The sequence below is a fragment of the Rhamphochromis sp. 'chilingali' genome (assembly GCF_963969265.1).
Source record: "Rhamphochromis sp. 'chilingali' genome assembly, chromosome: 2".
Lineage (NCBI taxonomy): Eukaryota > Metazoa > Chordata > Actinopteri > Cichliformes > Cichlidae > Rhamphochromis > Rhamphochromis sp. 'chilingali'.
This window is the reverse complement of record NC_137930.1, coordinates 25,407,164-25,420,659: the sequence shown is the minus strand read 5'-3', so window position 1 is coordinate 25,420,659 and position 13,496 is coordinate 25,407,164. Positions and strand designations below refer to the sequence as shown.

General features: G+C 41.6%; 1 protein-coding gene across 1 annotated transcript; it reads right to left on the bottom strand.

The window, feature by feature from the left end:
* Positions 1-29: 29 nt before the first annotated feature.
* Positions 30-13,037, bottom strand: atp6v0a2a (ATPase H+ transporting V0 subunit a2a). The gene is made up of 20 exons (XM_080875823.1): positions 12,323-13,037; positions 11,952-12,030; positions 11,659-11,756; positions 9,381-9,518; positions 8,931-9,028; positions 8,684-8,810; positions 8,467-8,549; positions 8,289-8,382; positions 8,006-8,218; positions 7,397-7,547; positions 7,144-7,283; positions 6,901-7,058; positions 6,718-6,808; positions 6,515-6,633; positions 4,659-4,869; positions 4,444-4,563; positions 4,238-4,360; positions 3,864-3,981; positions 3,553-3,724; positions 30-1,069 (listed from the first exon to the last, which is right to left on the bottom strand). The coding sequence occupies exons 1-20, from the start codon at positions 12,431-12,433 to the stop codon at positions 967-969; spliced, it is 2,547 nt and encodes an 848-aa protein (XP_080731949.1). The 5' UTR covers positions 12,434-13,037; the 3' UTR covers positions 30-966.
* Between the last annotated feature and the right edge of the window lie 459 nt (positions 13,038-13,496).

Genomic DNA, 13,496 nt, shown 5'->3' with positions numbered 1-13,496 from the left:
AATCACAACAAACATTTTTATTTTTGCTTGCATTTCTTGGAACCTTTATTTAACACGTCAAAATGGTAAAATATTCAACTATTATTGTACAGACGATAATTTAAATAAATACCATGATTAATTATCATTAACAAATGCAATAAGCGGTATCATCAAAGAAAGAAAGACCTAAGACTTTTTGTCTTTTTTTTCTGTAGTATTTCAGTGTTTTTTCTTCTTCTATAGATTATAGGGGAGGTTACATTTAAATAAATGCATTAATAAGTAAATAAGCAAACAGCAAAGTTGATTATTTTCATTTGGCATCATCGCAGTTATCTGTGAAAACTTTCAATTTGTACAATCATTTCTGCAAAGTGCGTTGTGACAGCCTCACAAAAAAGGGTTGCAATGGTTTAATTTGTCTTTAAATTTACTGCCTAAAAGTATTTCTTTCATCACAAGGAGAAGAAATTTAAAAAACAAACAAACCCATTATTAGATATCGTCATAAAAAAACAACAACAACAAAAAAAAATCTCTATGGCACTACATCAGGATGCTTGATATGGTTTTTAGACGCTGCTGTAACATCTGAAACTTTACGTTGCACTGTATTAACTGTTTAAATACCATGTTGTAAGTAATGCAAAAACCAGTTTACACAGCACAGTGTAAATGAAATATTTAAATCAAACCCAACTGGTGCGATGAGTAGTGCTGAGCAATGTTTCACCTACAAAACCCAAATAGCAGAACAAGGACCGCGAGCCTCTGTATACTCAGACGTCTGCTGGGTGCAGTAGTAAGGCAGTCAGCACAGCCGATAACATTTAAAAACTGTCGTGGTGAAAAACACTGCTACAAGAATGACTTTTAAATCAATTGTCTTGAAGGTTTGTTTATCACAGTGCGAATTGTTCCAACTTCCAGTAACCTTCCGAACTGTAAAGTCTGTTTCCAGTCATATCCGGTAATTCAGAGGTTTCAAAGCAAGCCGTCTTGCTCAAAAACGGAGGGCAGCAGGGAGAAGTCGAAGGGCACAAACTTGACACCGGTCCCGTGGTAGAATTTGTTCTGAAACTCCACCCTGAGATCAAACAGAAAAGTGAGAGAGATCACTTTAACAAAGGTGGACTAATTAACGATGAAGGCACACTTGATTTTCAACTCAGTATTATCATAACTGATGCTTTTACTTTATAGCTAAATAACAGGCATGATTATATCATTCAACTTATCTGCTGCTTTAATAGTGAAGACATGTGAGCTTCCAGTTTAGCTACATGAAAATAAAAGAACTGAAGAAAATAATATTTGCATGTTTTCATGGGTAAACAGGTGAATACATTCACATGTGTTTCTAGCAGTCATAGCATTGATTACTGGTTTGATATTATTATATTTGTAGTCTTCCCACTGTCTCCCTGTCTTGTTTGTATGCTCTATGTTATTACGTTTAGGGCTAGTCTTGTCTCCAATGTTTTCTTTTGTTTATTTCCTGTCTGAAGCTTTCTTTCACCTCTTGCACTAGTTTAACTTCCTGCTTCATGATTATCTGCCCTAACTGTCTTCAGCTGTGTGTAATTGCTTTCATTTGTGTCTCATTTCTCTTGTTTACCATCCCAAATTAATCCTCTGTGTACACTCAGCCCTGTCTTCCTTATTATTTTCACTGGATTTTCCTCCTGTGAGCCTTTTGACTCCAGAACTATCTCGATTCACAGCTGATTTTTGGCTTTTTGCTGTTTAGTTTATGGCTTGTACTTATTTTAAATTGTGTTTTTAGTTTGTATTTGGGACCAAAAATGAAAGGATGACAGTTACAGTCTACAGCATCATAGTAAACTCAGTCTTACACTCAACATTAAGGAAACTGTAAGTTTGCCTCTTCTTTAAGGCTCAATGACTCAACAAAACAAAACAAAAAACAACAACAACAACAACAATTAAAAAAAGTCCCTGCATTAAGACTTCTTAGAGGTTATTTCATGCCGGAAAAAGTTTCCTGACATCTTCACGTGTAAGTTAATGTTTCAGCTCTTGTTCAAAACCAAAAGCTACATCAACCAAGCCTCTTATAATGATTCACAAATGAAAAGGAGATTAAAAATGTTAGACAATCATTATTTCAAAAGATTGTTGATCATAAACTCATCACGAAGCTACAGTTACTGAGCTTTTGCCACAGAGGCCCACAGACTGGAACTTTCTCTAATCTAAAATCTGTGGACTCTGTACTTTCTTTAAAAATGCAGATAAAAATGCGTCTTTTAAAACTTGCCTGGTAACTTTTTATTTTTGTACGTTTTTGTTGTTCATCATTTTTTGCTGTGAAGCACTTTGTGATATTTGTCTTGATAGGTGCTACATAAATACAATTTTTTACTTCCTTACATAATCAGGCTTATATGAGTTTTTAGCTCAAGAACACAAACAAACAGTACCACTACCTCTGCGCTCTTATACGAGATATTTAAACTCATTTGGGAAAACAGCCTTTTCTGTTGATTTATGACTTTAAGCTTGTACTGTTTTTGCTAATTGTGTTAATATTTAAGTATTTTAAACGCCTAGGCTTTAGGGCAGGAGTGCCAATCTCATTTAACATTGCAGACCACATTGATCTTAAGTGGGTCAGACCAATGAAACTCCCCTTTCTGTCAGTGTGAGGAAGTTTAACTACATATTGGATTGCTCAGATATCTTGATATATGAAAAAGAAGTGCAATTTTTACAGTCTATCACTGTTTTTTCTACATGATAACAAATGTTCATGTAGTAAATGAAAGACATCTGTCAGCAGAACTCTTTGGGATATAAATTAGAAATAAATGTGTTAAGTTATAAAAAAAAGTTCTGGTAGCTTATTGGTAATTAAATTGTTTATCTATACTTCATTACTTTGGTGTAGCATAAATGGACATAGGGGAAGACTTTGTCAGGCTCACTGAGAGGTTTTGGAAAATGTGAAGGGTCAAAATTTTTAAAACATCGCTTTGAGTGAGGTTGGAGTCTTTCAGGCCAATTCTGGCCCCAGGGCCTTATGTTTGACACTGCAGCTCTAGGGACTGGCACTGAAATGTAGCTATATTATGTATAAATATCCCATCAATGCTTTGGTTTGTGGTGTTGCTCATGCTAGGTTCATCAACATAAGTAGGGGCCAACCTACACATTACACCTACAGGAGCTGCTCAGTTGCGCATGCCATGAAGCTCCCAGTGCACAGTTTTTGTGCTGATGTTAATATCAGACGAAGTTTGGAACTCTGCAGTTACTGAGTCAGAGAGTGTCGGTGGTTCCACCGTTCCACTGTGAAGTAACACATCTTTCAGTTGATCGTGAAATTCAGCGAGCTCTGTAGAACGACCCATTCTTTCACACGTTTGCAAAAACAGACTGCATGATCATGGGACATGAATTTATACACCTGTGGCAGTGCGACAAAAAACATCTAAATTCAAAGGTTAAGAAGTATGGTCCACTTTTGTTTATATAGTTTATCTGTCTGTATGAAGAAAACTCACATACAGATTAGCCAGTGCAATAAAGAGGAGCACACAGCCTCACCAGTGAAGTCGGAGAGCGTGGAGGAACGCTGATAAGCCTTCCATGACGAGCAGGATAGACACCGTAAGCGTGGCGAAGAGGCCGAACACAGGGACCAAAAGCACTACACCGACTTTTGTGGTGATCCTGAAACCCAGGCGCATTACCATGTCCCACAGCACCTCCGACAGCTCTGAAGCCGACAGAAACAGCGCACAACAAACGAGATTTACAAAAATGAAGGCGTACCAAATGTCGAGAATTGCATAGTAAGCAGAAAGAAAGAGGCACAGGCAGCTCGTGGGAAGACGGCTTGACCTGAATGCACTTACGGGCATGAGCCAGGCTGAGTGCCCAGAGACGCAGGTAGGACGCAGTGTTGGAAATGCAGCCCAGGCAGTACTCTATGGTGTGAATGACCTGGTGCAGCAGCACATCTGCAAAGTCAAACTGCAAAACAGTTCAGATTATGTATAAAATATTAAGCCTAATTCCTACTGTTAAAAAAGGTTAGGATTTATTAACGTATGCTGTAATGCTGGTACTGAATTAGCTCCACTGGTGGCCCTGTTCTGCTGCCCTACTTTGTCTTGTCTAATGCTGAATACCACAGGTACAATTAGCAAGGTGGATAGAAAAATGAAGACACACTGAATCACACTTAAACTGACAGATTCCTTAATGTAAGAGATCATTTTTCTCTGACCTCTTTGGGAAGAGCTTCTCTGTTGGTCACTTCATCAAGTCCCTCCTCTTCATCATCATCATCATCATAGGATGGTGCTGTGGAGCCGTCATCCTCGCTTACGCGCCTCACCCTCTCATAACCCTGAGGTGTGGTAACAAATACTATTTTTAGGTACTGAATAAAGATCCAAAATAACAGACTGCGGTATTTTGGACTAGACTCACTCTGCGTCTGCGCAGCCCTTTGCCTCCACGGTAGAGCCAATACAAGTAGAGAGGTTTTCCGAACAGCAGCACAGGAACTGACAGCATCGCTATGACAAGTAGGAAGATTTGCAGGCCAATCTGTGGAAGCAAGGCGGCATGCTTAAACTCATGCTATAATGAGTATCCACCCGAATAGAAGCCGATCGACAGATTATTATTACCAGGACACATACCTGCCCTGGGTATAGACGAGCGATATCCTTCCCCTGCATGACAAACATGTTGATGAAGTGGATGAGGATGCTGGGCGCCTGGCTGGAGTAATGTGCATCAAACATCAACCACTTGTATAAAATCATGAAAACCAAATAGCCAAAGAGACACAGCAGGAAGAGCAGCTCAGGAAGAAACAGCAGGTAGACGTTGAACTTCTGTCGGAAGTGCCTGAAGGGAGAAAAAGTGTACAGGGATAAAAGAAAAAGTGTTATGACTTAATGTAAACAAAAAAATAAAGTAGTTTGTGAGTAATAAGACCATAGCAGGAATGCTATGTGTGTGTCACTGCCTGCACACGTGTGCTGATGTAATGCAAAACGGCAATACTGCAGCTTTTTATTGTATTCTACAGCTTAGTAATATTCTTTGGTTTCTGAGTTGCCACCACTTTAAATCTCAAAGATCGTCACTGGAATTCTTTTCTTTCAGTGCCTCCTGGGATGTGAATCTGAGTAGATTCACATCCCAGGAGGCACTGAAAGAACCCTAACCCTAACCCCAGGTATGATTCCTAGCCATCATCTTCCAGCAGAACTGTGATCACCAAACTTCATTACTTCTTTGTCAACATAGCCTGGTAGCAGATGATGATGATGATGATGATGAGATAGCCTTTATTTTTCAGTTGCAGTTGCCCACAACCGAGATGACAGACCTTGCCAACCGTACATACAATACACAAACATCACATTGGGGAGACAGGTCAGGCTAGGGGGAAAAAAAACATTGAAATGTGTAACACAAAAGGATAATACAGGAATGCACAGATATCAACACACCATAGCACAATAAACACAGACAAGCAACATGGGAAAGTGTTCCAGTGTGTACAGCTGATCTGGGACCGCTGCAATCTTCGATTGCGCCTCCAGCTGATCCGGTGTCCACATTAGATGGGAGGTAAGCATGGGAGGAGGCGCTGGATTCGGGGTAGGGAGGGTGATAGTGAGGGCGTATCAGTGTATGTGTTTCGTGCGTGTACATGTGTGTCTGTGTGTGTGTGTGTATCCTGTGTTCAGCTGAGAGAAAGTGTCACCACGCCCGGTTAAGCGTCAGTCAACAGTCTCCAGTGGACTCAGGTGGCCTTGAAGGAGGTACAAAGAGTTCTGACAACAATCCTGTTATCATGGGAAGAATTTGTTGTTCCAGTCAGCTTCAACCTTGGCAGGACTTCAGCTGGCACCAGGGGGGCCGCATGAGTGAAGATGGTGAATGTTTGGGTTTCGTGCGAACAACTGCATCCAATTTTTACAGTTGGTCTAGTGTCCATCACTGGTCACCAGTTCTCTCAATTCCCCTTGTTCTTCTCCAAGATCTTATCCATATTGCGTTCAAAACAGTCTGAGTACTCACAGCCCAATCGTCTATCATGTCAGCCAGCCTTATGGGATTTTGAACAGCTGTAGACGCTTCTTGTTCTTCGATAAGCCAGGTCCAAGCCAGCTCCAATTAGCCCGAACTCTGCAATCATGGTTCCAAATTGGTAGGTGTCGTTTATTGTCCTCCATCGGGAGTGTCACCAGACACACGACGCAACCGACCATCGAGTATCCGGCAGCAAACGTCTCCGCAGGACAATCGGGCTCTCCCAAGCCCAGCAGGGTGTCAATTCCATTACGGGACCAGTTGATCAAATCCATAATTCTTTAGGTTTTAGAGAACAAGACTGAGAAACTCTTTGAGGGTTAGAGTTAGACGAGACTAGACAAACACATAGAAGCAGCAGCAGGCAAGATAAGGGAGGGAGAGGGGAAAGATGCGAGAGCCAAAGAGGGAGATATATGAAGTAAAAACAATTTTCTGAGTCACTTACAAATGGTTGAAGACACTCAGAACCACACCGAAGCTCATGTGAATGACTCCGATGACAACTGACATCTTCATCTTGTAAGAGTTGAGGAAGGACAGACGGTTCACTGCCAGGTTCCATATCTGATGGTGTATTAAAAAGCATTTCAGTGAAAATGACAGAAGGAGGTTGTATTTTGAGTATGATGCCTAAGTGCAGTTACTCACAGGATCGATGCCAAATGGGTACGGTCCATTAAAAACACCACTGACATTAGGGTCTAATGTGAGCAAAGCATTTGTTTGGAGCGTTTTGTTTCTACAGAGTAAAAAGACGAAAATAAATTAGAAACAAGTAAAAGGACTTCGTGCACTGATATGTTTAAGTGTGCGTTTGCACTGATAACTCACGTCCACTGACTATGAGTGAACATAGCCTTGACGCTCCAGCCAGAGCCAAATATATTAAGAGACTTGGAGAAACAGTCGTTGTAAATGAGGCCGGTGTAGATGGAAAAAAGCCCCATCATCAGGATGATGTAGCGACCGCTGAAAAACGTAGCCCATATCTGAGAGCAATGAAAATGATAAGCCTAAGCTGATTTACGATACTCCAGCTCTGCATTATAGATGATCATAACAGGTCATTCCCACCTCATTACTGGAGCGTTTCTTCTTCTGCTTTTTTTCCATCAGCACCATCCACAAGGCGAAGAGGCTCATCACCATCCCGTGGCCGAGGTCACCAAACATCACAGCAAACAGAAACGGGAATGTGATGATGGTGTAGGGAGCTGTTGATGATGGAAACATGATCAGCTTATTTATTCTGAGCTCCTTTCGAAAGAAAACAAAGAGATGCTTTTGCTGCTATTCACAAAAACACAGTATGACTACTTCTTCTTACCTGGGCTTACCTCGCGATAGTCCCCCACCCCATAGGCCTCCACAATGCTCTGAAAACCAGCAGTAAACTTGTTGGATCTTAAGAGGGTGGGCGGAGTGTCAGTGCTCGGGATGCGATTTACAAAAGACGGTACGGTGGCGTCACCTTTTCTCTGATGATAAAAGACGTACAACATCAACAGGGGCATTTTATAGACCTGTGATATTCTAAACCTTTCTGGCCCTTAACTTCATTATTATAGTCAGGTAATCACAGGAACATTTGTTCTTTTCTAGGTGAGAGATTTTATATTAAAGCAACCAAATAAGCTGAATAAAGCAGGAGGAATGGTACAAGAAGAGAAAAAAGTGAAGCAAAAACAACCTGGAAAAACAAATGCTGCAGATAATAATGCCAAGAGAAAAAAACAAGAAACGTTTTGTTTTACAGTACAGTACGCAGAGTCCTCGGGGAAAACATTAGTGTGATTCAAACAATTCTAACTTATTAATTTAAATGCCAGACTAAGGATAAAATTGTAAAATCTTACAATTTGGGGAGCATTAAAATTATTTTGCTTGAATAATAGCAATAAATATTCAGCGTTTAAACTCAGAACGTTGTACTCACTGAGCCTTCTTCTAGCGCCCCCCTCAGGTTTGCGAGGTCACTGACGGGACACCACACCTCGGCAATCAGACACTTGTTGGTGACATCGAAGCTGCAGAGGTTGAGGATGTGATAGATGGCTTTCATCTTTTTCACCTGCACCACCCAGGTATAGACAGATTCTGAGGCCTTCTGCAGAACCTGCCTCAAGTAGTCTTCAGTGCGATGAAGCACCTGCAGGAAACAGCAGTTAACTACAAGCCAGCTCTGAACTTGCGATGATTAAAAAGGGCTTCAGTCCTACATTGTTAAGGTCTTGGATGCGCGTCCTTAAGCTGTCCAACACATCGGCTCGCTCCTCATCATTCTCAGGGTGTGGATAAAGGTGGCAGTGGTAACTGAGGGAAACAAAGGCAGATGTCCAGGCTGATAATGATGGAGAATATAGTGACTATTAAAGGGTAAAGCTGGCTAATTCTTACCAATCGCAGATTTTTTGCACTTTCTGTCCAATTTGGTCTCCCCAGAACGAGATGAGAAACACCACACTTTTGCTTATCTCACCCTGAAACAGCACAGTTCAGACCCGTTGACACTAAAGTGCTGAGCTCACGCTAACAGAACACGTCAGCTAATTCTTACCTGCAGTGTAATTATTAGATTTCCTCACAACATTAAGACGACATTCAAACGACTTACAGTGTCAAGATCGGCCAGGTTTTCGTCCACTTCTGCATAGCTGAGGATGGTGTAACCCTTACACACTCTCCACAACATCCGCTCAAAGGCCTCCACCTTCACCCGCTGGATCAGACCCGAAACAAACCTACACCCAGGACAGATCAGGTAAGGTTTTGCTTTTGTTTTTCTTTTTAAAAATGTCCGTGGAGGAACTTTACGACATCTGGTCGAGTGGCTGTGAATACATAAATAATACGGAGCTCACCCGAGCTTGGCGCCGAGCCTCTGCATGCCAGTGGATCCTGTGACCGAGTCTGTCTCCATGGTGGGGAACTCTTCATACTGGTTACCAAGAGCCTCGTGCTAATTATAAAAAGGAACATGTTTCATTTATGACGGCTTCCATCGAGTGCTCCTCGCACACTTCTAGCACACAAAGCTGATGTAATGTTCACACGCTGGACTGTAATGTTTACTCTCACAGCTGACTGTCTCACAGCCCGGGTGAGTCAGGTGGCGCTGGTAACAGCTGCACTGTGACCGTGTTATTAATTAAAGTCAGCATTAGTTCCAGCTCTGTCACTGAGGGAAATAAAACATGTCAGCGACAAGAAAACAAGATGCTGCCGGGGAGGCGAGGGTAGGCGCCTCGCCGAAGGAGCAAGGAGCAAGAAACTGATGCGAGAAAAGATCAAAGAGACGGAAACGCACTCACTCTGGAGCGGCTGTGGATGAAGGTCCGCGTGATCTTCAGCATGTGCGTGTATTCGGTGAGCTCGAGGAGGTTCCTCTGAAGCTTCTCTTTGTTCTTCGCCACCTCGCTCAGCTCCATCTCCAGCCTTTGAAGCTGCTCCTGAACATGACAAGGAACACGCCAAAAATCAATAAAAAATAAATGAATAAATCTACTCACAGTATTTTATTTCATTCAGGCAACCACGCCAGTGTGCAGGAAGCATGCGTGCAGCAGCGATGAGAGGCTTGTGCTTGTGACGCCGTGAAAGAGTGACCCATATTTGACTGTCTGTCATTTTAGACAATCAGATATGGGTCAGCTGTGATTCGCTCCCAACTGCAACAATCAACAGCAGGCTCGGTCTGCTGCTGAGGCAGGAGGATTCGATTAAAGGCTGCAAGCCTTGACAGCATTTTAGTAGCAAAAGAAGCAGTTCTCACATGAAACTGCTCACAACCCTTGTGGATTTCCAAGTAACCGGGTCATGATTTGTGAAATGGCACATTGCTGCTTTTTAAAAAATATTATGATCAATTTTGTCACGTTGTGCACCACAAAGCCAATGCTACCTAGTTTCTAGTTTATCTATGTGGAGAATATTTGCTTTTTGGGTGAGTGAACCTTTAGGTCTCAGTTCATCAGCTGAAAAACCTGTTCAGTTAAGTTGGTGAACCAGCAGATTCAAGTCAAAGTTTATTTCTAAGACTGCATTTGCATAATAAAAGAAAGGGTACTCTGCTCGACTGGACCCGAAAGGAAAATGAGAAAAGTAGGTTTTCAAAAGCGTTTTAAAATGACTGAGAAACTGGGCAGCTCACTGCAAAAAGGCAGGTTGTGCCAACACTGAAAAGACTCGATCGCCTCTGCTTTCAAAGCCTGGCTCTAAGAGGAGCTGGCTCGTACACCTCTGTGCTCTGGCAGGATTGTAGGGTTTCAAAAGTTTAAACCACTGAGACTATTAAAAACAAGAAATAAAATTTTAACTGGTTTTGGTAAATGGAGAGCCTAAACTGGAATATTGGGACCAATTTTCTACCATTTCGCCGCCGTGTATGCAGACGCAACCTTCACTTGAGTTATGTATAACACAAAACCCAACAACAAACGATGTCATAATGGGCTACAGGCTGAAAATAAATGAAAACACGTTTGTCATCAGCTGCAGTTAAGTTCAAGAAGTGAATTCTATTCACTTCTATTGGTGGGATCGCTGAGACAAACTCGTGCGGTGCAGACAAACTTTATAGACTAGCTTAAATATGTCTGAAATATATCTACATCATGATGAGATGAACAAATCGTTTATCCAGCAATTGATAAGCGACGAGAAAAAACAAATTGCTTTACTACAGTAGGATCTTTTAAACAGAGATATGAATGTTTTATTTCTTTAACCCTCTCATGAGGCTAAAATGGGCCAATGGGGTCATTTGTGATAATCCTATGAGTAGTTCATGCCAGGCCTGAAGCTCTGGATCACATACAAAAAAAACCCCATAGGCATGTGTGTTAATTTTATCTTCATCATATCAATGCATACAGTAAGATAGAAAAAAATGAACAATAAGTACATGTATTAATTATTTTTCTTTTTTTACAAGCTCAGTTTTCATCGTATGAGAGAAAGTAATTACTTCCAGATACTTTTAGTGTCACACATTGCAATCACTAAACTAAAAATTGTTTAGAAAAATGTATTTACAAACAACAACGTACAGGTAACATCACTGTTTGTTTTATCATTTATAATTTGTTCTAAATGCTATTTAGAGCTTGATAATCCCGTTACTCTAGCTAGTTTATATAGCAAGTCTCATCCAGGTTGATTAGGGCATCTACGAGGAGTTAGAGAATAGATATTATAGTAAGAAGATACAGGAATACTGTTTGTCCATGACTCTATATGTGCTTGTCATACCTATACAGTTTCCTTTATATACAACAGGTATTCCAGTGTAATTAATTAATAATAGTTTTCAATCAAAAAACAAGAGGAATTCTGGCTCCTCACCGTCACCTGAGCTATTTTCATCATCACCTCAAGTTTTCTGCAGCTCTGTTAGCCACTGTTCACAACAAAACATCACAATGTAGCGTTTAGAGGCAGAAAGTTACAACCCAATCAAAGCCTCTGATTAAAAAAACAAATGTCTAAATGCACTAGAGGGTCAAGTTCTGGAAAATCACTGAGTAGGGTATTAAAATGAATGTAAATCCTGCATTACCCCCACTTCCCAATATATTGGCATATACTCACCATGATCTCCAGGACCTGTCTTGGGGGTGGAGCAAGTGGACTCTCATCCTCCTGTGGAATGGCTATTTTAGCCTTCTGGATCTCCCTCAGGAGGTAGCCTGTGCACACAGATTTGCTGATTGTTTGTTTTTCATATTAATTACTACTTAGCCATCAGAGGAAGCGGTGAAGCCTAAATCTCCGAGGGCAAACTTTTTACAAAGCACAGTCAACCACGACTTTCTTGCTAAATTAACTGTACAGGTGCGTGCTCAGGGTTTGGAGCACGCATCCCAGGTGCTCTCCGTTCTTACCCAGAATCCTCTCCATCTCCTCGCATCTCTTGATTTCGCTGACGAAGCGCCGCTGGAATGAGCTGACACTCGGGTTGAGCTGAAACAAGAGGAGCATCACAAGTCAGACGGATGCAGATTACTGCATGATGCATAATAACATCATGGTGAGGTTCAGCAAAGTGATGTGGTTTTTTTATATTATTAAAACTCTATCCTCCTCTTGCTGGCCAGGTATAGACACTGTATATCATCTAGATAGATGCCCCGTCTTGCTCCCCTCCCTTAAATATGCATGCATAATCAATTAAATCGGTTGACAAAATGCAAATACTCTTTAAACTGGTGACACACATCTTCCATTCACGCAGTGAAGTGTTTTGTCTACTTACATCTCGGAACTCGACCAGCCCCAGCTCTCCGAGCTCACTAATGCAGTCATATTCAGAGCCGGACTGCAGAAACAATTGCGCCAAGCACATCTCCTCACTCCTGAACACCATCTTTATCTGCCACACAGACAGATCCTCCTCCGCTGCCTCGTAATCTCCCCCCTGCCCCCCACGGTAGCCTACTGAACGCGGACGACGAGCCGTTCACTACAAGCGAAAACACGACATCGCAACAAATCAGCGAAATGAGCCCCTCAGCCAATTACCTCGCCCCCGGGATTAATTAATGCATCCATATTAATAATTACGAATAATTACGACAAGAGGGGGGGTGGGACTGTCCTCATACTGCGCCGGTTTGTTTTTCAGCGGGAGGGTCGCCGGGTATCTACTGAATAAAGAGCAGCAAAACAAAGGAAGAAAGCTCCCCGATGCACCTTTTACGCGGAGCGATCGCGGAGAAAGGCGTCATCCTGAGGAATCTTTACCTCTGACACCTGTCATCATCACAGCGCAAAAACACAGAAAGACAAAGAAGAAACCCGAAAAACGACACAACACAAATGGAAACGAGCAACAGGCAAGCTAGAGGATAAATTATCAACCCGTCACGCAGACAAACGGGGCTAAAGGCGGCCTCGCCGGTTAAAAATAAGCCACAGTCAGAAATAGGCTACGGCCTTTATTCGCGCTACGTCGCCCGGCAATTGACACAGATTGCGTCCCCCGGGTTGCCAGGTACGGTCGCATCCTCTGAAATAACCCGTCTTTCTCAGTTTATCTTTTAAAAAAAAGCTACCTCGGAGCTCAGTAGCAGCCGGGTGACCTCACTACATACCCACTGCAGTAGTTTACCAGGCACAGGTATGATTAAAAAAAAAAAACCTAATATCAAAAATACATAATCATGAAAATAAGCTTTAAATTAAAAAAAAAAGTCTCCTCCTCTTCTCTTTTGCTTAAACCAGGAAGGAGTGACACAGCATACACGTAGCAGAAGGAAACAGAAAAATAATTACTATATATAATATTTATTGATCGTTTTGAATATATGTAATGTCCTGATGTATTAAAACGAATAAGCAAATTAATTAAGCTAATTATTTACTGTATAGTGACTGTAAACTAACAGTGGGGAAATCATGCTCTGTGTCTGATTTGTATGAATGTGAAA

Coding starts and splice junctions, on each gene's coding strand:
- atp6v0a2a (XM_080875823.1), bottom strand. CDS start 12,433: ATGGTGTTCAGGAGTGAGGAGATGTGCTTGGCGCAATTGTTTCTGCAG. Junction 7,284..7,396: donor CTATCGCGAGGTAAGCCCAG/GTAAGAAGAAGT, acceptor CATCATCAACAG/CTCCCTACACCATCATCACA. Junction 6,634..6,717: donor ACCCATTTGGCATCGATCCT/GTGAGTAACTGC, acceptor ATACACCATCAG/ATATGGAACCTGGCAGTGAA.